The 25,640-nt window shown below is 44.5% G+C and overlaps 1 protein-coding gene across 3 annotated transcripts in view; it reads right to left on the reverse strand.

Annotated features, from left to right (window-relative positions):
- The window catches only part of Atp8a2 (ATPase phospholipid transporting 8A2), a 651,823-nt gene that overhangs the window by 617,881 nt on the left and 8,302 nt on the right, over positions 1-25,640 (reverse strand). Inside the window, exon 1 of one of the 3 annotated variants that reach the window (XM_045153899.1) lies at positions 9,481-9,615. The exons of 1 other annotated variant lie outside the window; for it this stretch is intronic. Coding sequence is in view for 1 of the 2 variants with exons in the window: in XM_004670531.2 (XP_004670588.1) it covers positions 9,119-9,194 (76 nt within the window). In the remaining variant the exon portion in view is untranslated. Of the gene's footprint in view, positions 1-9,118; positions 9,232-9,480; positions 9,616-25,640 lie in introns of those variants that run through there. One more of the 3 variants, XM_004670531.2, reaches the window with a different exon arrangement.

A 25,640-nucleotide genomic window follows, 5' to 3' on the forward strand; every position in this document is an offset into this window, starting at 1 on the left:
CACGTGTCTGGAGTTCGTTTTCAGTGGCTAAGGCCCTGGTGCACCAATTTTTTCTCTCTCTCCCTCCTCATTCTCTCACTCTCTCTCTCTCTCATAAATAAACAAGTAAATATAAAAAGACATACATAGAGATTTTGAAACATATTTCTTAAAAGTAAACCTAGCTCAACTCTAATGATTGGAAGAGAATTAGTGAAAAGAAACTGCAGCTGAGACGCCCACTGGTCTTGAAGAAAGTTGGTGACAGGGTCACTGTTTTCCCTCATCTGTGCACCTGTCGCATGAAACGTTTTCTCTGAAGAGATTTGAGTGCATATCTACTCGCCCCAGACAGGGCACAGCTGACAGCCCAAAGCAAGATTTCACAGAAGCCAGTTTTTGTGAGCCAATGTGTTTATTGGGCTTACTTATAGAGCATGGGTACGGAGTTACATAGAGTGAGGAAATCCCAAAGCAGCCACAGCATCAGGAAGTCAGATCCCAGCGCACTGGGGATAGATGCCAACCTCCCCACAGCCACTTAGACAGAGCTCTCAGTCCTGTGGTCCTTGGCACTCTGCATACCTTGTCTCCCTCTGAGGTCACAAGATCTTGGGCATTATTGCATATGGTTGGTGCAAGGGCCCTTCCTTCTGTGAGGGAGTGTCAACAGGCTCAATCTCGAGTCTCTCGTGAGTGTGGTCCCAGCTGCCTTTGATGAAGCTGGTAACAGTTGGTTTCCTCTGAGGATAGCCACTGGTCAGAGTTGGCCCCTGTGCCTGATGTTTGCTGCTTCTATAACCTTTCAAGTTGCAGGTCTCCCAGACTTGGCCTCCTGAGCTTCCTTCCTCCCTCTAGGAGGGAACAGTTCAATTTGGAGGAATTTGCTATCTGACATCAAGGTGTGATCATGAGTCCTTTTTCCCATGAGTGCAGAGTACAGAATACTTGAAGATCCTCTCCACAAATGTTGGTCAGTGGTATCAGACAACATGGATTGAAGTGAGTACATTTTTATTAGAGACTAGCTTCAAAGAAATAGAAAAAGGACTTCACAGTACTATGACCCAGTTCATTTACAAAATTAATTTAAAGTGAGTATCTTAGATTGTGCCCAAGGAAGGGTTTCACACAAGGTGAGAAGACAAAAATAACCCTGGAAAGAATGCTGGAGAAGGGCTGAAGAGATGGGTCAGTGGTTAAGACACTGGCCTGCAAAATCTAACGACCTCAGTTTAATTCCCCAGTGCTCTCATATGCATAATCTAGAGCTCATTTGCTGTGACTCGAGGCCCTGGTGCACCCACTCATATTTTCTCTCTCTCTATCCTACCCCTCTCTTTTTTTTCTCTCCCTTTTCCTCCCTACAACATGTGTTGGCACACACCTTTAACCCTACCACTCAAGAGGCTGCAGTAGGAGGACCGCTCTGAGTTTGAGGCCAGTCTGAGACTTCATAGTGAATTCCAGGTCAGCCTGGGATAGAGCAAGACCTTACCTTGAAAATGAAAGAAAGAAAGAGAGAGAGAGAGAGAGAGAGAGAGAAATCTAGAGAAATCGAAGGACATAGGCTGGGTTTCTTCACTCTGGTACTACCCATTCAACCCTGGGCAAGTGCCAGGAATTTACCATGACCCAAGTTTCCTCACCTGGATGGGGGTGTTAGATCTCAGGTAATGTTATTTTGGAAAGTCTATAATTTCATAAATAATCAATCAAAAATGCAAACTATATTATCTATAATAATGTTCTCCAAAAGAAATACAATGCAAGCCACAAATGTAATTTAAATTTTCTATTAGCCACACTAAGAAGACACTTTTAAAAAAGTACAAAAACAAGTAATAGTACATTTTATTTAACCTAATGACATATCCACAATAGTTATTTCACTATGTAGTAAGTATAAAACATTGTGAATAATGCATAATTAGTTAATGAGCAATGTATAACTCTTAAAAATTTCTTTTTTGTATGAGGTCCTGGAACTCTAGTGTGGAGTTTACAGCGACAGCACAGCTCTCTTCTGACTCTTTCAAACCACACGTGGCGAGTGGCCAGCATACTGGACGTCACACCTCTATAAGTCACCTTTGTCCATGAGTATCCAAGGCAATGACCTGTAAAGTATTCCAACTCTCTACAAGGCATTCTGCACTCTCCCAAAGACAATACCACTAGTGAGGTACAAACTCTGCCTTTCAATATGGGGAACAGCTACTCCCTCACGCCTCACCTGCCCGGTTCCCATCTCTATGGTGCATTGGTTCCAACCCAGCTGTGTTTGTAGTTCCCAAGAGAGACCCTCACTCTGCATTTCATTTATGATCTTCCTTCAACCCCTGTGTTTGCACCCAGCCCCATTTGTTCTCATTTTCCTGCCTAGGCTGTTGCTGCCCCTTCCAGAATCTGCCCAAACCCTACCATCAGAAAATGGAACCGTGGCAAAGGTAAACAGACTTGAAGAAATGGATTCCCGGGCATCTAGCAAGGGCAACAAGGAAAACAAACTAAGTCAGCCTTGACCCAGAAAAATGTATTTCCATTTGTTTCCAGCACAAAAGAACAGCAGGGCAACTTGAAGGGAGCAGAGGTGCAGTGGGGTTCAGGACTGGGGATGCAGCATGTACAGCTCCGTGATGAGCGCTCAGCCAAGCTCTCACCGGAGCTCAGCTGCAGAGCAGGTCTCCCGGGAGTCTAGAGGAACAATGATCGCTGGACTTATTTGTTATACATAAGTGACTATTGCTGTTTAAAGGCAAAAATTCTGTGGTCTTAAAATCAAGTTATGCTTGCTCAATGCATTAGGATAAAAGAATATGGAAGAGAGTCTTAAATAGGGATAATCATTATGTAGCTAAAAATAGCCAGTAAGAGGCCTGATCCCTTGGTATACCAACTGGACACAGCATGCAGCGACAGACTGTCTCCTTTGAATATGAATGAACTGCTCCTACCCCAGTCAAGATACCAGGACCACGAAACCAGCAACTGCCTTTGAACATAATATCTGCAGTGAGGATCCAAACGTCAGAAGTATTCCAGGAAGTAGTTTACCCTCATGTTCAATACAATCACAGTAATATTCTTAAAATATTTAAAGCAATCCCAGGATAATGGTGCCGTGTCTGTCTAACAGTGTCTCCAGAAGCAGAAGAGGAGGAAGTGACACTCATATGCTCCTGAAATGTCTGAAATGCACATGAGCTGGTTACCTCACATAACAGTGCTCAGGAGTAGAAAACTTAATTCCAAATGTAAAAATCTCGGAACCAAACAAAATTAGTGAGAATTAGGCTATCACTTCTTAGGGTGAACTATGATGGCATGCCCAACTTGGGTTTGACAGAGAGGCAGGCAGGAAGATAAGAGATGGCGCTCTAGGTCAAGAAACACAAGCATGTAAGCATGGCGGCAAGCTGGCTCACGGAGCCCTCCACCACATCAGTCCATATGTTCTCTTTTATTTGCTTTGGTTGTTAAGTTTAATCTTTTGTTGCTGTCGCCTTTGATGGTTTTGGAAGTGGGGTCTCACTCTAGCCCAGGCTGACCTGGAATTCACTATGGAGTCTCAGGGTGGCCTCGAACTCATAGCAATCCTCTTACCTCTGTCTCCCCAAGTGCTGGGATTAAAGGTGGGTGCCACCACATCCAACTTTTTGTTTTGTTTTTGAGACACTGTCTCGCTGTGTTGCCCAGCTTGACACTAAAAGCTGCCTCAGCCAAGTAGTTGGGCCAACAGGAGTGCGCCACCATGCCAGCTTGACTCTCACGGACACATGGAAGCACACAGACCAAACCACCCCACCTCAGTGCAGCTCACGGTGGGCTCTCCCCTGACCTGGAGCAGGTTTTGCTTTGTGTCTGCCCTTGACAATGATAAGGAGAACCTCCCAGGGCAGGAACGTGAGATCACTTTTATTTTTAACCTTTCTTAATGGTTGTTACATTTGTTCTGAGCACTTTTACTGGCCTGAAAGGATGTAAATAACATCTTGTCTCGGCGTGGTATTGATTAGAGATTATATTTAGCAAATGTGAAACCCAAGGACTGAGAGCAGAGGACGTGGGTCTCTTTAGAGGCAGGGTATGCACATCCTCTCAGAATGCTCAAAAGCTTTTTAGAGAGTAATTTTAATTTAATCCATTTGTCTGGCTGGCACCTCTGTCAGATGAGAATTTAAGATAAAGCTTCCATTGTAAAAGTATTATCAATTATTAAACAACTAAAGCCATCAAATTAGGTGCACAGTGGCCACCTGGAGGCAAAAGACTTCGTTCAACAGAGGTTATAACCTTCAGAAATACTGGAGAATGGACAGTCTAAGATCAGAGTGTGAATTTCTGTATCATATCCACCTGGACATGATTCACATAGTCACCTCCTGGATGGATCATCATTACATTTAAAGGAGAAAATAGACAAGTGAAAGCATTGTCTCTTCTGCTGTCACATAGATTAAACATCCAAGTAGAGGAGTAGGCTCAGAGAATAATGGGCAACATGAGAGCTAATGAATGACATATTATTTGTATAAACTTGATCATGTATCAAATAATACATGCATTTCTATTCATGATACATGCACACCCCTATCACAGCCTCTCGGAGTGAAAATACTTCCCTTTCATCCTCATCTGTAGCAGAAGTAAAGTTAAAATAAAAACAAAACAGTGCATCATATAGCAGCAAACGACATCAAACTTTTTTATTTCTTTTTGGTTTTTTGAGGTAGTGTCTTGCTCTAGCCCAGGCTGACCTAGAATTCACTATGTAGTCTCAGGGTGGCCTTGAACTCATGGCGATCCTCCTACCTCTGCCTTCCTAGTGCTGGGATTAGAGGTGTGTGCCACCACACCCAGTTCAATGTCAAATTTTGAATCCATTCTTCTCTAAACCCAGAGTTTGCTATTTTAACCTCCACCATGTCCTGTGCCTGAGGAATTTCCAAACATAATGCAGACCTGTGGACCAAATCCATATGACTCCAGACAGAGCTCAGTTAAGTCTTTATTTAGTGAGTACCCATGGACAGTGCAGAAAATGGAAGCAAGGGGAATTAGACACATGAACACATGGGAATGGATGAATGAACCTATTCTATTCAGATTAGATCTGATATTGAACTAAGCTAGCTCAATGAGGGAAACTAATGGCCTTGGATATTAGTTGGCCCTATTAGAAATTAAAAGCAAGCTAAGATGTTCTCTGAGTTGTTTTTCTCATCTGTGAAATGAAGGGATCAAAGTAACCCTCCCTCCCCCCTCCCAGATCTCACATTAGAGCTATCTCTGGTATCTTCAGCTGTCCTAATTCTCCACCTTTAAATGTTGTTACAGAAAACTTCATCCATGAAGGAACACGTTTAAAAACAAAAACAAAAACACACTACAGGGCTGGAGCAATTGCTTAGTGGTTAAGGTGCTTGCCTGCAAAGCCAAAGGACCCAGGTTCAATTCCCTAGGACCCACATAAGCCACATGCACAAGGTGACACATGCTTCAGGAATTCATTAGCAGCAGCTAGAGGCCCTAGTGTGCCCATAATCTCTCTATCTGACTCTCTCTCTCAAGGAAATGAATAAAATTTTTAAATTAAAAAAAACACACACTATAATGACTACATGCTGAATGGAGAGATGGATTAGGTGTGGGATTTAGAGCAGAATTCTGGGGGCAGTTTCTGAAGGATGTGCAGCCATTCGGGTACTGTATTTAATCTATGTGCTTACTGCCCGCCGGCTCTTAACTGTTAATCTTTTATGAAGCTAAACCCAGAAATTTGATAAGATAGGGAGGAAGCTTTTACCTTATGATCCATAGACAATAACTCCCCCTTCCTTTCTGTCCTTGCTCCCCAGTCTCTCTCCTAACACATCTGCCTCACTTCCCTGTTCACCCACAAGCATTGTCTGCACATGCAGACTTGATAAGAAGAGTTGAGAGCACTTGCAGTGTACCTTGTAAGCAGCCCCTGGACCTTGGACTCCATTGTACATCTTCATTGCCAGCACCTAGACCAGTACCTGACACAAAGGAAGTGGTCAATTTATATCTGTGAAATCATTGACTGCTATAATAAGTTATAGCAGCAGACTGTAGGCTCTACGGGACAAGAGGAGGATGACAATGCACACACACACACACACACACACACACACACACCAGTTTTTGGATTCCCACAATTTCATTAAGATATTTGGGGAGGGCTGGAGAGATGGCTTAGCAGTTAAGCGCTTGCCTGTGAAGCCTAAGGACCCCAGTTCGAGGCTCGGTTCCTCAGGTCCCACGTTAGCCAGATGCACAAGGGGGCGCACACGTCTGGAGTTCGTTTGCAGAGGCTGGAAGCCCTGGCGCACCCATTCTCTCTCTCTCCCTCTATCTGTCTTTCTCTCTGTGTCTGTCGCTCTCAAATAATAAATAAATAAATGTTTCTAGCCAGACATAATAGTCTCAGGATTGCTTTATGAAGCAGTTTGCTGCTGGGCACTTAATCTTGAAGGGACTGAACACAGTACTTTCACTGGGAGTGTACACAAAAGTTAGAAGCAGGGCTGGTGAGATGGCTTAGTGGTTAAGGTGCTTGTCTGTGAAGCCTAAGGACTCATGTTCAACTCTCCAGAACCCACACAAGACAGAAGCACAAGGTGACTCACGCGCACAAGGACGCACATGCACACAAGATGGTGCACGCATCTGGAGTTTGATTGCAGTAGATGGAGGCCCTGCCATGCCAATTCCTTCTCTCTCTCTCTCTCTCTCTTTCTTTCTCTCTCTCATAGAAAAATACAAAAAAAAAAAAAAAAGATGAGGAGTAGAGTTCACTAAAGATGATTGTCAGTCCCTTGTCCAGGTTTCATACTATCCTGAACTACCTCTTGCCTGTCCACGTTGTGAGTTATCTAACACTATCTTCTAGAATTCACACACCCCTATAAGCAAGACCCCTGGGCATCCCTACCTCTGTAAATATTGCTGGACCTTCTCTTAACTGCTCTGCTCTGACCCATGTTCCTTACTGTTGCTCTCAAACTAGTAACTTCCTAAAAGCCCTTAACTCTGACATTCAAACTACCCACCATCAGACTTGGTGCATCCTCACTTGAACTCACCTCTTCCTCCAGTTACCCTTCCATTTGCTTCCCCCTCCATTTTCTGCAAAGATTTACCCAAAAAGGTTCTGTGAAACTTGCTGTTTCAAATCCCATCTTCTAATTCTCTCTTGCACCCCTTTATCAGATATTGTTTCCCACAGTTACACAACAGCAGCCCTTCCAAGGTCATCAATGTTCTCCACTGGCAAAGTCAAGCATCAGTGCCCAGCCTGATCTTCCTGGAGCTCTTGGCGCATTGCTGCTTCCCTGGCACTCTGGGCGCCCAGTTTGTCATAGCCCTCTCTGGCCATCATTTCAGGAGCTTTCTGTTACCTCTAATGCTGTTAACCTTGAAATATTGGGATGCTCAGATCTCCTTCCAATCCCTCTTTTCTAGGCTACATCTACAAAAACTGATGGCTGGGACCAGTTATATAATTTGTATGACCCCATAAAAAATGAAATGGTGGGCATCTTCCTCAGAGGTCAAGGCTTGAAGCCAGCAACCGAAGAACATTGATGCAGCCTCAGAGCTCTTCCATGAGGAGGCCCTACCCATTTGCAGGGCAGGTAACCCCTGGAGACATCCTGCAGAGCATTCTTGAATTTAGATTTCTGGCGTGGGACTCTACCCCAGACTCTAGAATCATAAGTCCAACTGTTTACTAAAAATCTCCACCTAACTCTCCAGTGAGCATATCAGAAGCAATGCGGTCAAAACAAACAGCCCTCTCTTTTCCAACAGAGAATCCATCCCGCCACAGCTCTCTCCATCTGGGGAATGGTGCATGGACCACATCCTTCCAAGCCCCACACCCTTGGCTATACCTGGGAAACCACTTCGCTTCTCTGCTCCCACCTTGTCACAACGTCACCTGGTAACACTGTCCCTTCTCACTGCCTCTCTGCTGCCCCTGAAACTCCCCACCTCAGATCTTGACCCTTCCCTTGACCTTCCAGAAGCAGATTCTCTGCAAAATAAATGCAGGAAAGAGAGTCTTGGTATTCCTCAAGTTTAATGAATACTAGTTGAAATCAATTAATAAGCTTGCTCTTTCTCTCTCTTTCACACACACGCACACTTTACTCAACTATTAAACTCAAATATAGAAGTATTAAAGACATATATATATATATATATATATATATATATATATATATATATATATATATATATACACATATATCTCAAAGCAACAAACTTGTCAAGTGACCCTGCCAGGTTCAAGCCCAAATCCGGAACCTTCTTCGTTAAAGATCTACCTACACATTTTTGCGCAGAGTTCTGAAACAGTAAGACCTCAACCGCTTTGACGGTGTCCTCAGTTTTGCATCATGTAAACCCTATTGTTTATCACAGGCACAGAACCTCCATTCTATACGGCTGTCGGCTCCAAGCCTGTTATATAATATAACTAGGTATATGATGTGAGCGGCGGGGGAAGCTGAATTTCAAATCCCACAAGCCAGGTGCCCACCTGGGGGTGTGCGTGCCTGTGGGTGCGGCTGTCTCCGGAACACCCGAGCCCCATAAGAGGACCCTGTGGTTCTGTCGGGTCTCTACAGAAGGTAATGCTCTCCGCCCTACAAGCCACCAGCTTGGGAAGCAAGGTGCTCCCTGCTTAGTGCAAACCGTGCGCGTCGAGAGTGGGAACGAGCAACCAGCGCGGCAGCACACTGCTGCTCGGGTCACTTCCATCAGCCGCATCACCGCGCAGGGGCGCTTGGACCTGAGCGCTCACATTCCCCCTACTCTCTGCACACACGCATACGCATGCACACGCATGCACACCCACGCATGCACACCTGAGCGAGGAGGGAGGGCTCTGTGCCGCCCGCCCGTCGCCCCAGTGGCCTGGGCGCACGCGGGGACCTTGCGGCCTCGCAGGTGCCCGAGGCGCCCGGCCCCCAGGGCGGCAGGGCGTGGCATCCGCGGGTCCCGCCGCTCGGAGCCCCGAGTGGGGGGCGGGGAGGGATGGGGCAGGGCGAAGGGCGGGGCAGTGGTCACCTAACCGCGGCCCACCCTCCGGGGCCTCCCAGCTCACCCACGGACGAGCCGATCCGCGCCCTTCGCGGCAGGGACATCTTAAGAGCCTTGTCCAGGCCTGCGCCGCTCAGCATCGCGCCGGGGCGGCGGACGGAGGAGGCTGCCGGCGTGCGGGGCTGGACGCAGGGGCCGCGGCGCCAGGGCCATGGACGAGCGGGCAGCGAGGGCGGTGCTGCGCGGCTGGGGGACGCGGAGCCGGTGCCCGAGACGCCCGAGGCTGCGCCCGGCCGCGCCTCCCGCGCCGCAGCGGCCAATGCGGCAGCGCCCGCGGACCGAGCGCAGCTGCGCCGGGCGGGGACCGAGGCTCCGCGGGGAGGCGAGGTCCGGGCTCGGGCCCAGCCTGTCTGCGCGCTCCTTTACCTGCCTGTCACTTGTCTGGGGACCGAGTGCAGGCGCTGGGGCCCTAGGCACTCCCCGCTCCCCTGCGCTCTCGGTTTCTCTGCATTCGGGTCCTGCCCGGCGGGGTCCGCGTGCAGGGGCTTCGCGGAACAGGAATCCAACCCCACCCCAATTCTAACTAGAGGCTTGTCACAGTGTAAAAAACCTCTCAGAACACCCTCAGAGGGGGTTCACAACAGCCACACACATACAGGTAAGGGGTGACTGGGCCCAAGGTCACTCAACCTGTTTCTATTTAATTTTACCTGTCATCTTACCTATCGCTTAATGTTTAAACTGTGCATAGTTATTCTGTGAACAGTGGTGGGCGGGGGCCACATCTTTATCGTATCCAAAGAAATCCTAACCCTAATGTTAAAAAAGCAAAAACAAACAAAAGCACCTCAATTCTGATAAGAGTCTGAAACTGTATTTGCTGATCATTTCCTTTCGTTTTGCATGAAGTACATCCATCACTGTTGCCTAGAAGAAGTTAGTCTTCAGCAGGAAGTTGAAGGGTGAAAAAGGGTTGCAAAAAAAAGTGCTGACTTGAGTTTGGGGGTGGGGGGTTAGTAAGTATTCAAAGCTGCAGGAGTGATCTTGAAGCACGGATTGAGCCTAGCACAGAACCTGTCAAAAATGGGTCACTAATGATTTAGTAAACTTTCTAGGATAACCCCTTGAGGAAAAAGTAAAAATTTTGAAAGAGACTTGTAAAATATATTTTAGCCCCAAACTTTAACAGAAAAAAAAAACAAAAAAGCCAGGGACTGGAGGGAATGGGTTAGCTGTTAAGGCGTTTGCCTGCAAAGCCAAAGTTCGACCCTGTACATAAGCCAGGTACACAAGGTGGCGCATGCGTCTGGAGTTTGTTTACAGTAGTTGGAGGCCCTGGCGTGCCCATTTTCTCTTTCACTCTCTCTGTCTTTCTCTCCCACCCTCATAGATAAGTAAATAAAGAAATAAATAAATGAGAAAAAAAGCCATAATTAGATGAGAACAAGAATAGCAATGGTTATTTTTACCATCTAGAAAAGAAGGAAACTATGGGATTACTACTTCTGCTTGCATGCTTATCTTCCAATAGCCAGACTGACCAAGAACTCTGGAGAAGTGGTTTTGATTTGGGGATGAGGAGGAGGGAAGAATTTCACTCTGCTCTTTCCCAGGCTAACCTAGAACTTGAGGTAATCCTCCTGCCTCAGCCTCTGAAGTGTGGAGATTACAAGAATGAGCCACTATGCCTATCTTGCAAGCAAGTCAAGGTAGTTCACTTGGCACACCCTAAAGTTCCCAGCATAGTTTGCAAAGAGGAATAGATGGATATGTCACTTGACTTAGGTTATCTTCATGGTCAATTCTCTTAACCTGAGTGCCTTTTGCAGAATTTGAGAGATTAGCCTGGCACTCACCACCGAGTCCAGAGTCAGTTCTACCTTTGAGGTGCTCAAGGGAAATAGAGGCACAAAAGACAAAAAAAGCAGGAAGCTGAGAACCCAGAAGCTAGTGTGGGTCACACAGTGGCTTCTGTTTGACTTTGAGCAGTAAGCCCCTTTCACCCTGGCCAGAGGCAGCCTGCGTTAGAACTTACAGAGGGAAGCCTGCAGGAGGAAGGAAGGGCGAATGCAAAATTCAGAGCAATAGGGAGAAATGTATTTCATCCCTACTTTTATGGAAGCAAGAACTTGTGGTGTTGTGTTGGGAAGGACAGACGTGTGCATGGTACAGCATGCATGGGGAGGTCAAATGTTGTGGGTAAACTGATATTAGGGTTAGAGGTCATTAAAGGAAGGACCCTCCCCCGTGTTTCCCTGCTAACATGAGAAAGGGGAGAGACACTTCCTACTCTCAGAGGAACAAAGTCCTCTGGTCTGGCAGTCACTCACCTGGTCAAGCGACCGCACCTAGCCTGCAGACATGCTAACAGGTCTACAGAATAGAGATGAATTAATCCTTAATGAGATAATGTACTTAAACCTATAGGAGCTCCTCACTGGAAGCTTGCAGGCCCTCAGTGCAGAGCCTGCCTGCTTTTCACAGTTCTAACTCAAAAAGCGTAACTTTTTCTTTTCTCTTTCTTTTCTTGGGGCTTCTCCCTAGCTCCAAGAACCTGATCTGGCAATCCATCTCTCTCTCCTAGGGAAACACCTCCATTCTATATTTTCCTTAATAAAGTCTGCTCACCTCCTTGCCCTCATTCCTTACTGCTCCTTTGGCTGGCAACACAAACTATTAACTGGAGAGCCTTAGCTACTAGAGTCCAACCTATCTGGGTCAAAAGGCCCCATCAGTCTCAAAATCTGTCAATGAGAGGCAGCATTCAGGTGTCAGTAGTCACCTTCCGCCTCACTTTCTGGGGCAGGGCTCATCACTAGGCTAGCTGGTCCTGGGGCTTCCAGGGAAATGCTCCTCTCTCCACCTCCCACCTCACCATAGGCATGCTGGGATTATTGAAGCCTGCTGCAAATTCCAGCTTGCTGTGGGTTCTGGAGACCCTAACTCAGTGTGGCAAACCCTTTAACCACTGAGTAATCTCTCCAATTCCAAAAACAAGAACTTTTTTTTTTTTTTTTTTTTTGAGGTAGGGTCATACTGTAGCCCATAGCCCAGGCTGACCTGACCTGGAATTCACTATGTAGTCTCAGGAAGGCCTCAAACTCATGGCGATCCTCCTACCTCTGCTTCCCTAGTATTGGGATTAAAAGCATGCACCACCATGGCCCAGCTAAACAAGAACTTTTAAGAGACAGAATTGAAGCCAGGCATGGTGGTGCTTATCTTTAATCCCAGCACTTGGGAGGCAGAGGTAGGAGGATCGCTGTGAGTTTGAGGCCACCCTGAGACTACATAGTGAATTCCAGGTCAGCCTGAGCTACAGTGAGACCCTACCTCAATAAACCAAAGAAAGAGAGAGAGAGAGAGAGAGAGAAATTGTTTCAGTTCTTACCACCATGACCGTGGGAGCGCCAGGCTCAGGAACAGAGTGGCAGCTCAGAGGAGGAGGCCATAGGAAATTGTCCCAGGCCCAGACAAATATCACTGAACTAAGCCAGAGCAGCTCTTTCCTCTTTGGAGATGAAGTGGAGGGAAAGGGGCCATTCCTCTCCTCTCCCTGAAAGCCAACTGTCTCCACGTCTTCACTGTTCTGGGTTCCCTGGGGCCATGAGTTCAGCCATGACAGGCCAGCATCCTGAAGCAGGAGGACTGAGCCCTCAGGTGCTGCACTTGCTGGCTCCTCATGGTTTTTCAGTCCTTCCCACCATCTTAGCTTTTTGCCATTTAAACTTGAGCCCATTCTGCCTTATTTTGTCGTCATGGTCCTAGAAAACAGTAGCATCTTACACCCTTCTCAAGATGTGTCATTTTGGTTTTGTGGCAGAGCTAGGAATCGAACCAGCACCTCACACTTGTTAGGCTATCACTTACCTGTGTCTGCAGCCAGTAAGTTACTTCACACAAACGAAGATGTCAAGCCACCACCCTTTGAACCTTTCTCTTCAAGTAGAAAGGCTCCATTTCTTATTTTGTCAGCAATGCAAGAGACTGACCTAGAACCTCAGACATGCTACCGAGCCCAACCACTGAGCAATACACCACCAACTCCACCATTTCTTTTTAGAATGCTTATGTGCATGTGGATTTTAGACACATTTCTAAAGAAATGGCATCTATGTGGCATGTGTAAAAGTATAGATAGCCAGCCTGAGACTACATAGTGAATTCCAGGTCAGCCTTGGCTAGAGTGAGTCTCTACCTTGAAAAACCTAGGGAAAAAAAAAGTATAAATAACCAAACAACAAAAACAAAAAAAAATAGATGGGTGTGGTGGTACGTGCCTTTAATCCCAGCACTTGGGAGTCAGAGGTAGGAGAAAGTGAGTTCAAGGACAGCCTAAGACTACATAGTGAGTTTCAAGTCAGCCAGGAATATAGCAAGACCCTACCTCAAAAAACTAAAAAAACAAAAAGCAGAAACAAAAATATAAATAAACAGACAGCAACCATCTATGAAACAAGTCTGCATTTAGGAAACTAAGATGAGCCCACGGGAAGGCACTGGACCCCACTCTGAATCATTTCCCTCCCTAATCTACAGGTCCACGTCTTCCTTCACAGGGCCTCCTTCCTCTCTCCCGGTTTTTATTTACAGACTAACAAACTAAAAAGCAATCCTGACAGCATTGGGCAAAGGGACTGGTTGGGAAGATCACTTCATGAAACTCCTTATTCTGTTGCTAGGTATTCCGTGAATGCCTTTTTACAAATGTTTCACTGACAACCTCCATTCATATACACAATATAACATGACCATAATCCCCTCCCAGCACCCTCCTTTGTCTCCTTTCCCCTATTCCTCCTCCAGTGAACTTCTTTCCACCTACTCTCATAAATGCCTTCTGGTGAAGTAAAATCTTCCTTGTATGCCCGGCATGGTGGCGCACGCCTTTAATCCCAGTACTGGGGAGGCAGAGGTAGGAGGATCGCCGTGAGTTCAAGACCACCCTGAGACTACATAATGAATTCAAGGTCCACCTGAGCTAGAGTGAGACCCTGTCTTGAAGAAAGAAAAAAAAAAAACCTCCCCTGTATTTTCATTTTTACAAGTTTTTTGTCTGTTTAAGAGAGTACTGTCACAAACTGCACATAGATGAAATATTCAGTAAAACTGTGAATCTCTCACTTTCTAATGAAAACAGGACATTTGTCCCAGATTCCCTCTGTCAGTTACTTCATTCGTTCATTTATCTTCACATCTGACATCTGATGTCAGCCTGCAGCTGGGGTTTCGGCGGGCTGGCAGCTGGCATGCCTACACGGGGTCTCTCTGCCTGAGCTTGCTCAGAACACGGGCACTGGATTTGGAGGGCAGATATCTCAGGAGACAGGGTCACTTCTCTGCCCCTGGTCGTGGGAAGCACACAATGCCGTGTCCTCATTGCCAAGGCAGCCAGAAAGACCCAGGCAGCGCCACAGGGAGGAAGTCGAGGAGCAAGACTCTGGAAGAGCATGAGAGTTGGAGACATTGCTGCAGCCATTTACATTGAACCTAGCAAGGAGCACGTTCGATTTTATTATTGTTGATAATCACACCATAATCACATAACACGTACGTGTGGAAAACTAAGTGAGAGTTGTGCAAGACCTGTACGGTGAATGCAAGGCTTCTAGGCTTATACTACCAGCAGACAGCATGGCATGAGAAATAAATAAGTAGCTCGTTGGAACAGAAGAGAGAATCTAGAAATAGACTGAGCACATGTGGTGAAGTGTTTTGATAACTAAAGCAACTCAACAGTCGTCTCAATGAGTGACACTGCAGCAGCTTGATGCCCACATTGGAGGGGAAAAAAGCTTGGACCAATATTTAAAATAAACCACCAATGTCATATAAAACACAGCATGTAAACCCAGCTGAAAACACTGCTGCAAAATTGTTATACAAGGACAGGGAAAGCACTAACTCTCTCTCTCTCTCTCTCTCTCTCTCTCTCTCTCTCCATATATATATATATATATGAATGAAATAAAAAATACAGCTTCTACTCAAGGAAAGATACTTCCAAGAAAAAGAAAGAGGCAGGGGCTGAGGAGAAGGCTCATCAGGTAAGAGCAGTTACACTAAGAGCCCAAAAGAGTCTAATTTGCCCTGAGTTCAATTCCTCAGCACCCATGTAATCAGCTAGGTGTGGACTTTTAGGCCTATAACTCCAGTCCTGTGGGGAGCAGACACTGGAGAATCACTGGTTAGCCTGTATGACTGAAAATAGCATCTCTGGGTTCAATAAGACACCCCCATCTCAGAGAACAAGGATCACAAGGATCGATGCATCAACATGACCAGGAAAGGCAGCTGACTGTATATCATGAGATGAGCCACCTCTTGCCCATCAACAAGGGTCCAGGTGGCACCACAGAGGAATTGGCAAGCTAAGCATGAGTGCTGTTCTAGCAACAAATCTGACAACCTGGGCCACGGACATGACAATGGACACTGAGGACACTCAAAACGTCTCAAAGCAGAAATCCAGAAGTTGCTGAGAACTTAGCACTAAGGGAGACTTATAACGCACCCTCTACGGCTCAGGGAACACTAGGGAAGAGGTGGCAGAAGGATTATAAGAGCCCTGGGGTGTGAAGGATTATTCAGAGGCACTGCCCCCCACCACAATGACCGACCGCTGCTCTCAAAACTCATAACCCATAATCCCATGGAGAGGATCAGTTAACTTCATTGAGGAAGGCCCTCAGTGGAATGGGAGTGGAGAGGAGGGCATTGGAACCAACACATGATTTGTCCATACAAGAAATTTTCTAATTAATAAAAATTAAATAAAAAGGAAAGCCAGGCATGGTGGCGCACACCTTTAATCCCAGCACTTGGGAGGCAAGGTAGGAGGATCACCGTGAATTCAAGGCCACCCTGAGACTAAATAGTGAATTCCAGGTCAGCGTGGGCTACAGTGAGACCCTACCTCAAAAAACCAAACTAAATAAATAAAATACAAGAGACCACATCTCAGAGGACACTCGACATTCTCCACTGGCCTCTGTCCTTGGGCCCATGGGGCTCACACATCTGCTCACACACTCGTGTATATAATAGGCACCCACCACACCACACACACATACTATACAACCCACACACTACACACGTGCAAAAGTAAAAACAAACGTAGAAATTCTAAAACAAAGTTGTAAAAGAAAAGGAAGGGTCAAGCTGCAGGCTAGAGGGACATCCACTTTGCATACATCAAAGGAATTGTGTCTGGAATATGTAAACAATTCTGCCAAATCTAATTTTTTGTTGTTGTTTTAGAAGTAGGATCTCACTCTAGCCCAGGCTGACCTGAAATTCACAATGTAGTCTCATGGTGGCCTCAAACTCACAGCATTCCTCCTACCTCTGTCTCCCGAGTGCAAATCTAATTTTTTTTTGGGGGGGGGGGCGGTTTTGAGGTAGGGTCTCACTCTGGTCCAGGCTGACCTGGAATTAACTCTGTAGTCTCAGGGTGGCTTTGAACTCACGGCAGTCCTCCTACCTCTGCCTCCCGAGTGCTGGGATTAAAGGCGTGCGCCACCACGCCCGGCGCAAATCTAATTTTTAAGAAAACAAACAAAAGACCTGAGCAGATACATTCCAAATTAAGATAAACAAAAGGTCCACAATCATGTAAAATTTGCACAAAGTCATTAGTCATAAGAAAAATTAAAATAATATTTTTTTTTTTATTTGAGAGTGAGAGACACAGAGAGAAAGACAGATAGAGGGAGAGAGAGAGAATGGGCGTGCCAGGGCTTCCAGCCTCTGTAAACGAACTCCAGACGCGTGCGCCCCCTTGTGCATCTGGCTAACGTGGGACCTGGGGAACCGAGCCTCGAACCAGGGTCCTTAGGCTTCACAGGCAAGCGCTTAACCGCTAAGCCATCTCTCCAGCCCTAAAATAATATTTTATTATATACCCATCAGCATGTAAGATAAAAAAGATACTCCAAATACTGCAGAAAATTTTGAAAAACCAGAATGGCTACATCACTAGTGATGATGTAAATTGCTATGACTGCTTTAAAAACTTGTAGTTTCACATATAATCTTTTATTATTATTATTAACAATGTATTTTGTATGGGAACAAAATATCTTATTAATAATAGTAATAATAAAAGATTATATGTTAAAAAATACTTGTAGTTTCTTGGGGCTGGGGAGATGGCTAGTGGCTAAGGCACTTGCCTGAAAAGCCTAAAGACCCAGGTTTGATTCCCCAGTACCCACATAAGCCAGGTGTAGCACATGCATCTGGAGTTTTACAGTGTCTGGAGGCCCTAGTACACCCATTTTCTCTCTATATTTGCTTCTTTCTTTGTTTCTTTCTTTCTTTCTTTCTTTCTTTCTTTCTTTCTTTCTTTCTTTCTCTCTCTTTCTCTCTCTCAAATAAATAAATAAAATTAAAGGAAACTTGTAGTTTGTAGTTTCTCATAAAACAAATGTTTACTTTTCCCTACGACTCAGCAATTCTACTTCTAGACATCTATCCAAGAGAAATGAGCATGTATTTATTTTTTTTTAAATTTCTTTTTGTTCATTTTTATTTATTTGAGAGCGACAGACAGAGAAAGAGGCAGATAGAGAGAGAGATAATGGGCGTGCCAGGGCCTCCAGTCACTACAAACGAACTCCAGATGTGTGCACCCCCTTGTGCATCTGGCTAACGTGGGTCCTGGGGAATCAAGCCTCGAACTGGGGTCCTTAGGCTTCACAGGCAAGTGCTTAACTGTTAAGCCATCTCTCCAGCCTTGAACATGTATTTCTTTAAAAAAAAAGTTAATGAAAGTTTTAATCAAAATAGCCCAAACCCAAATCTCCATTGGCTGGTAAATGAATACACAATTGAGGGTTGTTCCTTAAGAGTGTTGAGTAGTGGATTTGTTAGCATTTCCTCCTTTATTTATTTATTTATTTGTTGTTTTGTTTTTTTGAAGTAGGGTCTCACTCTAGCCCAGGCTGACCTGGAATTCACTATGGAGTCTCAGGGTGGCCTTGAACTCACAGCAATCCTCCTACCTCTGCCTCCCAAGTGCTGGGATTAAAGGCATGCGCCACCACGCCAGCACATTTCTTCCTTTAATTTGCAAAACAATGCAGAGAGGTAAGTATGCAATCATCTATGTTTATGTGGATAAGGACACTCTAGGTAAGAGAGAATACATAATCTACCCAACATCAGACAGGTCAGTAGTAAATGGAGCCAGAATGTGAGCTAGCTCCAAAAAGATTTCTTAAATTAATTTATCTATTTGAGAGAGAGAGACACATAGAGAGACAGAATGGCATGCCAGGGCCTCCAGCCACTGCAAACGAATTCCAGGGCAAGTGCCACGTTGTGCATCTGGTTTTGTGTATGTACTGGGGGATCGAACCCGGGTTCTTTGGCTTTGCTGGCAAGTGCCTTAACCGCTAATCCATCTCTCCAGCCCTGCTTTTTCATCTTTATGAATTGCTATCTCTCCTCTCTCCATTATATGGAATCAATGGCAAAAACATCATAATCCCACTTCTATCCAAGGAAGGCCCCAGAAACCTTTTTTTTTTTAATTTTTTTTTTTGGTCATTTTTTATTTATTTATTTGAGAGCGACAGACACAGAGAGAAAGACAGATAGAGGGAGAGAGAGAGAATGGGCGCGCCAGGGCTTCCAGCCTCTGCAAACAAACTCCAGACGCGTGCGCCCCCTTGTGCATCTGGCTAACGTGGGACCTGGGGAACCGAGCCTCGAACCGGGGTCCTTAGGCTTCACAGGCAAGCGCTTAACCGCTAAGCCATCTCTCCAGCCCAAACCTTTTTTTTTATGTAGAGGTGATCATGTGACCCAATAGGACCCACCAGAGCCTGCAGCTGTAGCTCAGCCACAGAAGGGCAGAGGGCTAGATCCATAAAGTCGATGTAAGATGACTTGTGGAATTCAGCTTGGCACCATCTCCGAGAAACCTCTTTAACTAGAAAAGGGATTCAGTTTCTGACATTGCTGCTTGCCCTGGTTAATTCAGTCTTTCAGGCTTTGTGGGCTTTCTATGACAGTGTAAATTCCAGTTTTTACTTCAGAGTCTCTACATCTCTACATGGAAGGACTTAGGAAAGAAAAAGGTTAAAGCTATAGAAAACAGAGCTGCCATGGATTTTGGAAGGAGAATGGAGATTGATGAGAGTGGAAACCAAATCTCTCCCAAACCACACCGAGGAACAAATATAAGTTACTGCTGGGTAAGTGGCACATGCTTTTAGTCCCAGCACTTGGGAGGCAGAGGTAGGAGGATCGCCATGAGTTCGAGGCCACCCTGAGACTACATAGCATGGATTAATGCAAGTTTTTTCACCTCCTCCTTGTCATCAAATTTACCTGAAACATTTCATTATAAAGAACATTGTAGGACTGGAGGGATAGCTTAGCAGTTAAGGTATTTGCCTGCAAAGCCAAAGGACCCAGGTTTGATTCCCCAGGACTCACGTTAGCCAGATGCACAAGGGGGCTCACACATCTGGCGTTCGTTTGCAATGGCTGGAGGCCCTGGCATGCCCATTCTCTCTCTCTCTCTCTCCCTCTTTCTGTGTCAAATAAAGAAAAACAAAACAAACAAAAAAAAAACACAAAAAAAAGAACACTGTAGGTGAGCGTGATGGCACATGCTTTTAATTCCAGCATTCAGGAGGCAGAGGTAGAAAGATCGCTGAGAGTCTGAGTCCACCCTGAAACTACATAGTGAATTCCAGGCCATCCTGGAAATTAAATAAATAAATAAATAAGTATTTTAAAAAAGAAAGAAAGAACATTCTGTGTTCATGACTGTACGACAACATAGAAAGGAAGCCACAGCAATGCTTCCGAAGATGCCCCTCTAGTGGGCATGGGATGGCAGTAGGCAAATGGGAAGTGGAGGGAGAAGGGCCAACCAAAGCTACATATCAAGAAAATTGTAAAACCTTTTCAAAAGCACCCTTTCTGTTGAGATCAATGTGAAAATTGTCAACTCTACTTTCCAAGAGCTGAAGTGTTCCATGATTGCTGGGGATGACAGCACCTGTCACCAGTCAGCCTGGATCTTCATAGTTGGGAAGACTCGAGAACAGTTCCAAACGGAACCTGAGATTGTTGAGACAGAACTCAGGCATCCAGCAGATGTACCTCAATCCTGTCATCCATGTCATAGTTTCTCACAGAGACAACCAGATTATTGGAAATATCTCTTTATCCAGAAAGAGAAATTATCCTACTCATATGGATTCATGTGTTAAAAGTTCTTGGGCTGGAGAGATGGCTTAGTGGTTAAGGTGTTTGCCTGCAAAGCCAAAGGACCTCAGTTCGATTCCCCGGGACCCATGTAAGGCAGATGCACAAGGGGGCTCATGTGTCTGGAGTTCGTTTGCAGTGTGGCACACACACACTCTCTCTCTGTCTCTCTCTGTCTGCCTCCTTCTCTCTCTCTCTCTTATAAATAAATAATAATAATAAATTTAAAAATAAAATTAAAAGGTCCTTTAGTTTACTAATTGCATACTTCACTTAAAATGTATAGAAAGAAGTGTGCCTAGAGGAAATTCTGACATATATTTGATAGTGATATAAATTAACAAACCATTAAAAATGTTTCTTGGGGCTGGAGAGAGAGCTCAGTAGCTAAAAGGGACTTGTTCCACAAGCTTGCCAAGGAAACAACTATGAGCCAAAGCCATGGGGTTTGATTCCCCAGTATCTACATAAAGCCAGGTGCACAAGTTGGCAAGTGCATCTGGAGTTCATTTGCACTGGCTGGAGGGCTTGGAGTGCCCATTCTCTCTACCTGCCCCATCCCCCATCTCTCTCTTTCTCTCTCTCAAAGAAGTAAAATATTTTTAACTTTTTTTATTTTTATCTATTTGCTTATTTGACAGAGAAAAGGGAGAGAGAGAGAAAGAGAGAATGGGCGTGCCAGGGCCTCCAGCCACTGCAAACAAACTCCAGACGCATGTGCCCCCTTGTGCATCTGGCTAATGTGGATCCTGGGGAATTGAACGTGGGTTCTTTCGCTTTGCAGGCAAATGCCTTAACTGCTAAGCCATCACTCCAGCCCAATAAAATATTTTCTTTAAAAAATCTATGAAGAGTTGGGCATGGTGGCACATGCCTTTAATCCCAGCACTCGGGAGGCAGAGGTAGGAGGATCGCTGTGAGTTCGAGGCCACCCTGAGATTCCATAGTGAATTCCAGGTCAGCCTGGGCCAGAGTGAAACCCTACTCAGGAAAAAAAAAAAAAAGAGAAAGAAAGAAACCTATGAGATTCTATCTCATTTCAATCAGAATAGCAACCATAAAAAAATCAATTGTTTTAGTGAATTCCAGGTCAGCCTGGGCTAGAGTGAGACCCTACCTCGAAAAATCAAAAAAAAAAAAAAAAGGGTTAAGTGAAACAGTCCATTTTCCATTGTTATAACAAAACATCCGAGTCTAGGTTAAGACTTCGCTTTGTAAAGAAAATGGTTTATATGTAATTACAGTGATTGTAATGGGGAAGTAATATGATGGAGAATGGAATTTCAAATGGGAAAGTGTGGGGGTGGGGAGGGAGGGAATTACCATGGGATATATTTTATAATCATGGAAAATGTTAATAAAAATTTAAAAAAAAAAAAAATCAAATGTTGGTCCCTTCCCAGAATTTCCCACTGCTGTTGCCTGAGGCTGCAGAGGCTGGCTTGTTGTTTATGGACTTTCTTTGTGGAAGGGCCCCTAAAAACTAATCTTTACTCCTGTCTTAACCCAAGAATCCCAGATCAGCCTCTGCCCTGAAACAGGCAATTAAGCAGCCCCTCCCAGCCTATAGAAGGGCGTAAAAGAACAGCAGGAAGCAATTGAACATATTGATGAGGTACAAAATGAAACAGACAGAACAAGTGGGCGGGGGGAGGGTTGAAAGTAGAATAGGAAGATAACCATTTTTTACCAACCACTTTTTTATAAAACGTCAGATTTGATGGCCAAAATCTCAAATTTGGGGGTCACAACATTTGTCAACTACACACAAGTGTCAGCACGGCTTGGGAAGGAAAACAAAGAGGCACTGCATCATCTGGCCAGAGTTGAGGGAACAGAATTTGAAGATATAAAACCAGGTTAGGGGGCTGGAGAAATGGCTTAGTGGTTAAGGCACTTGCCTGCAAAGCCAAAGAACCCAGGTTCAATTCCCCAGGACCCACATAAACTAAATGCACAAGGGGGCGCACACATCTGGAGTTTGTTTGCAGTGGCTGGAGGCCTTGGTGTACCCATTCTCTCTATATATATTTCTCTCTCTCTCTCTTTCTCTCTCTCTCTCTCAAATAAGTACACAAAACATAAAATATATTTTCAAACCAGATTAGGAAAGATTTGACAAAATGTTCAAGCAGACACAGAATAAAGCCAGTAGGAAGAGCCAGGGAGCTTCTTTTCCTGGTTTACTGACCACCCTGAGGCAAGTGCAGATAGATGAGTTAGGAGAGGTCACCAAAGATGATATTTGGCCAAATCCCTTGCAGTACTACTTGCTTCCTGACATGGCTGATGAAGAAAGAGAGGAGGAAGATGATGATGATGCAAGATTGGAAAATACTGAAGAAGGCAAAGAAGATGAAAATGATGATGAAGAGGAGGAAAGAGATGAAGATGAAAGAGACCATGACTAATAGAAAAAAAACACTGGTGGATTCTGTAGCAGACAGCTTCAGGTCGCTGGGCTGAACTTCCAAACCAGGCACAGTTATGGAGGAAGGGATTTTATGTGAAACTTACAGATCAGATCCAGAGGAAATTCCACAATGGCAATAGAAGTTGGCCCTACTTTCACAGGTCCAAGCCAAGTGAAAAAGCCACCATCCAAAGAAAGCAAGCATCCTTTAGGAACCCAGGCAGAACTCTGGCCTCTTGGCCTATCTTTAGGCTATAATTACCCAAACATACCTTAGGACTGGACCCTAGGGTCTGCCCACAGTGACACTTCCTCCAGCCAGGAGGTTGGAGACCTAAGTTACAAGCTTTAATAAACTCCTGAAAGTATTGGGAACCATCCATTCAAACTACCACAGATCCCAACCTCTTATTTTTTTTAATTTTCTCTAATCCCTGGGAACAAGTTGTGGTCTTTTCTTCCTAAAACACCTTGTACTCAGTAGCCCTATTTTTGAGGTCTCTTTTTCTTTTTAAAAATATTTTATTTTTATTTATTTATTAGAGAGAGAGATACAGAAATAGACAGGTACAGAGATAAGGGGAGAATGGGCATGCCAGGGCCTCCAGCCACTGCAAACGAACTCCAGATATGTGTGCCCCCTTCTGCATCTGGCTACCGTGGGTCCTGGGGAATTGAACCTAGGTCCTTTGGCTTTGCGGGCAAACACCTTAACCACTAAGCCATCTCTCTAGCCCACTCTTTTTCTTAACATCATGGTTCTCAACTTATATGGGAGGGAAATACCCTGACCGAAAAACAACAGAAAAAGAATCTCTACTTTTTTGTTCTAAATTCACTTTTATCCCTACCTGTCTAAATCAACAACTGTACAGAATCAACACCACCATTGTGCTCTGCTCTGTGGAACAAAGAAAAACGAGCTCGAGGCAACCCTGAGACTATATAGTGAATTCCAGGTCAGCCTGAGCTAGAGTGAGACTCTACTTTGGAAATTAATTAATTAATTAATTAATTATAATAAAGTAAATTCTCTCCTAATGATGACTTGAGCCCTGCCACTCTACCAGAGAATCAGCAGAACCTGTAGGATTTTCTTTGGAACTGACATTCTCTATTGTACTTTTATTTTATTTCTAAATTTTCTTTGTTTTCACTGGAAAGGAAAAAGATACTTCCTAGTTTTAAATGTTAAGTGTACCAGTTGCTTTGTTTCGATAAAACTAAATACATGCACAAAGGATTTGATGATTTTCACTCAAAATAGATGCTTAATATGACCCTCCAAGTTTGACTTATGTAATGACATCATGTCAAACTTTGTCTCCCTAACTTTGTATTTGGTCATCATCCTTTGCAGGATGACCTCAGAGCTATGCAGATTCAGTAAACAGATTTGATGTCTTTGTTTTTAAGTATTTATTTATTTGAGAGAGAGGGGGGAAGACAGAAAGGAGAGAGAGAATAGGCACGCTAGGGTCTCTAGCCACTGCAAACGAACTCCAGACACATGCACCCCCTTGTGCATCTGGCTTACATGGGTCCTAGAGAATTGAACCAGGATCCTTTGGCTTTGCAGGCAAATGCCTTAACTAAGCCAGTGCTCCAGGCCAGGGTTTGATGTCTTAATGCCGCCATAGCTGAGTAACATGGGTACCATTTATTACCATTGAGTTATATCCTTGATTTTTATCTCCATTTGGCATTTTAAAAAGATGGACCTTTAGTTACCTAGATATTATAATAGTGCCTGCTACTACTAGAAAAGATCTGTCTCTGTAATGCCAAGTTGTACATGGGGCAGTAGGTAGTGTGTTTTCATTGGCATTTGGCACTATAGCCAAGAAGATGGGCTGTCAGAGTAAGAAATCTGTGTTGATGGTTGGGAATACAAGTCCCAGGTATGTAGCAACAAGTTCCCAAAATGTGGCTGTGTGAATCTGGGTGGGATTAAGAACTGTCTGCTCAGTGCCATCATGAAGAGATTATTTTGGGAAGCTGCTAATGCATAAGTTTTTTAATGTTATAAAATATAGCTAAAAATTAAATGCTACTTTTTCAGAGGCTATTAATGGACAGCCTGGTCAATTCAAAGCTTTTGATGTATAAAACTTTATAAATGGAATGATTCTATCAATAGGCAAAGTGTAACCAAAACCTGTGTAGATGGATAGTATGTGATTTCTGCACCTGTCTCTGTTTGTAAATACACAACTGCATACTGGTCAGGAATCTTGCTCCAATAAAGGAACATAAATCTTTGCATTGGACTGGGAAAAAAAATCAACTGCTGGTGGGGATGTAGGGAAAGAGGAACCCTCATCCACTGCTGGTGGTAGTGCAGACTTGTCCAGCTACTATGGAAACCAATATAGAGACTCCTCAAAGATAGGGAAATAGATCCACCATTTGATCCTGGACATATATCCTAAACATTCCACAAAGACACTTGCACAGCCACATTTGTTGCTGCTCAATTCATGATAGCTGGGAATTGAAATCAGCCCAGACACCCATCAAGGGAGGAAAAGTTAATGAAGATGTGGGCCATATACACAATGGAATTCTACTCAACATTAAGGAAAAATGAAGTAATGACATTTTCAGGAAAATGGATGAATTTAGAAAAATATCATACTAAGTGAAGTCACACAAACACAGAAAGACCACCACACATGTTCTCCCTCATATGCAGTTCCTAACTGGGTTGCATGTAAATGACAGTAAGCATCGGGAATATTGACAGGGAACTAGGAAAACAGCACTTCAGTGGGAGAAAGTGAAAACAGGGAGGGAACAGAGGAAGGGATATGGGACAGGTAACTGAGGGACAACACAGGCAGTGGAGGGATCATGAGGGAAGGGAAAAGAGTGAGGGGAGAGTTACATAAAACTAATGGCATCAATCAATACAATAGATCCCTTCCTCCTTGATAGCAAACTAAAA

Source organism: Jaculus jaculus, chromosome 7 (assembly GCF_020740685.1).
Source record: "Jaculus jaculus isolate mJacJac1 chromosome 7, mJacJac1.mat.Y.cur, whole genome shotgun sequence".
NCBI classification, from domain to species: domain Eukaryota; kingdom Metazoa; phylum Chordata; class Mammalia; order Rodentia; family Dipodidae; genus Jaculus; species Jaculus jaculus.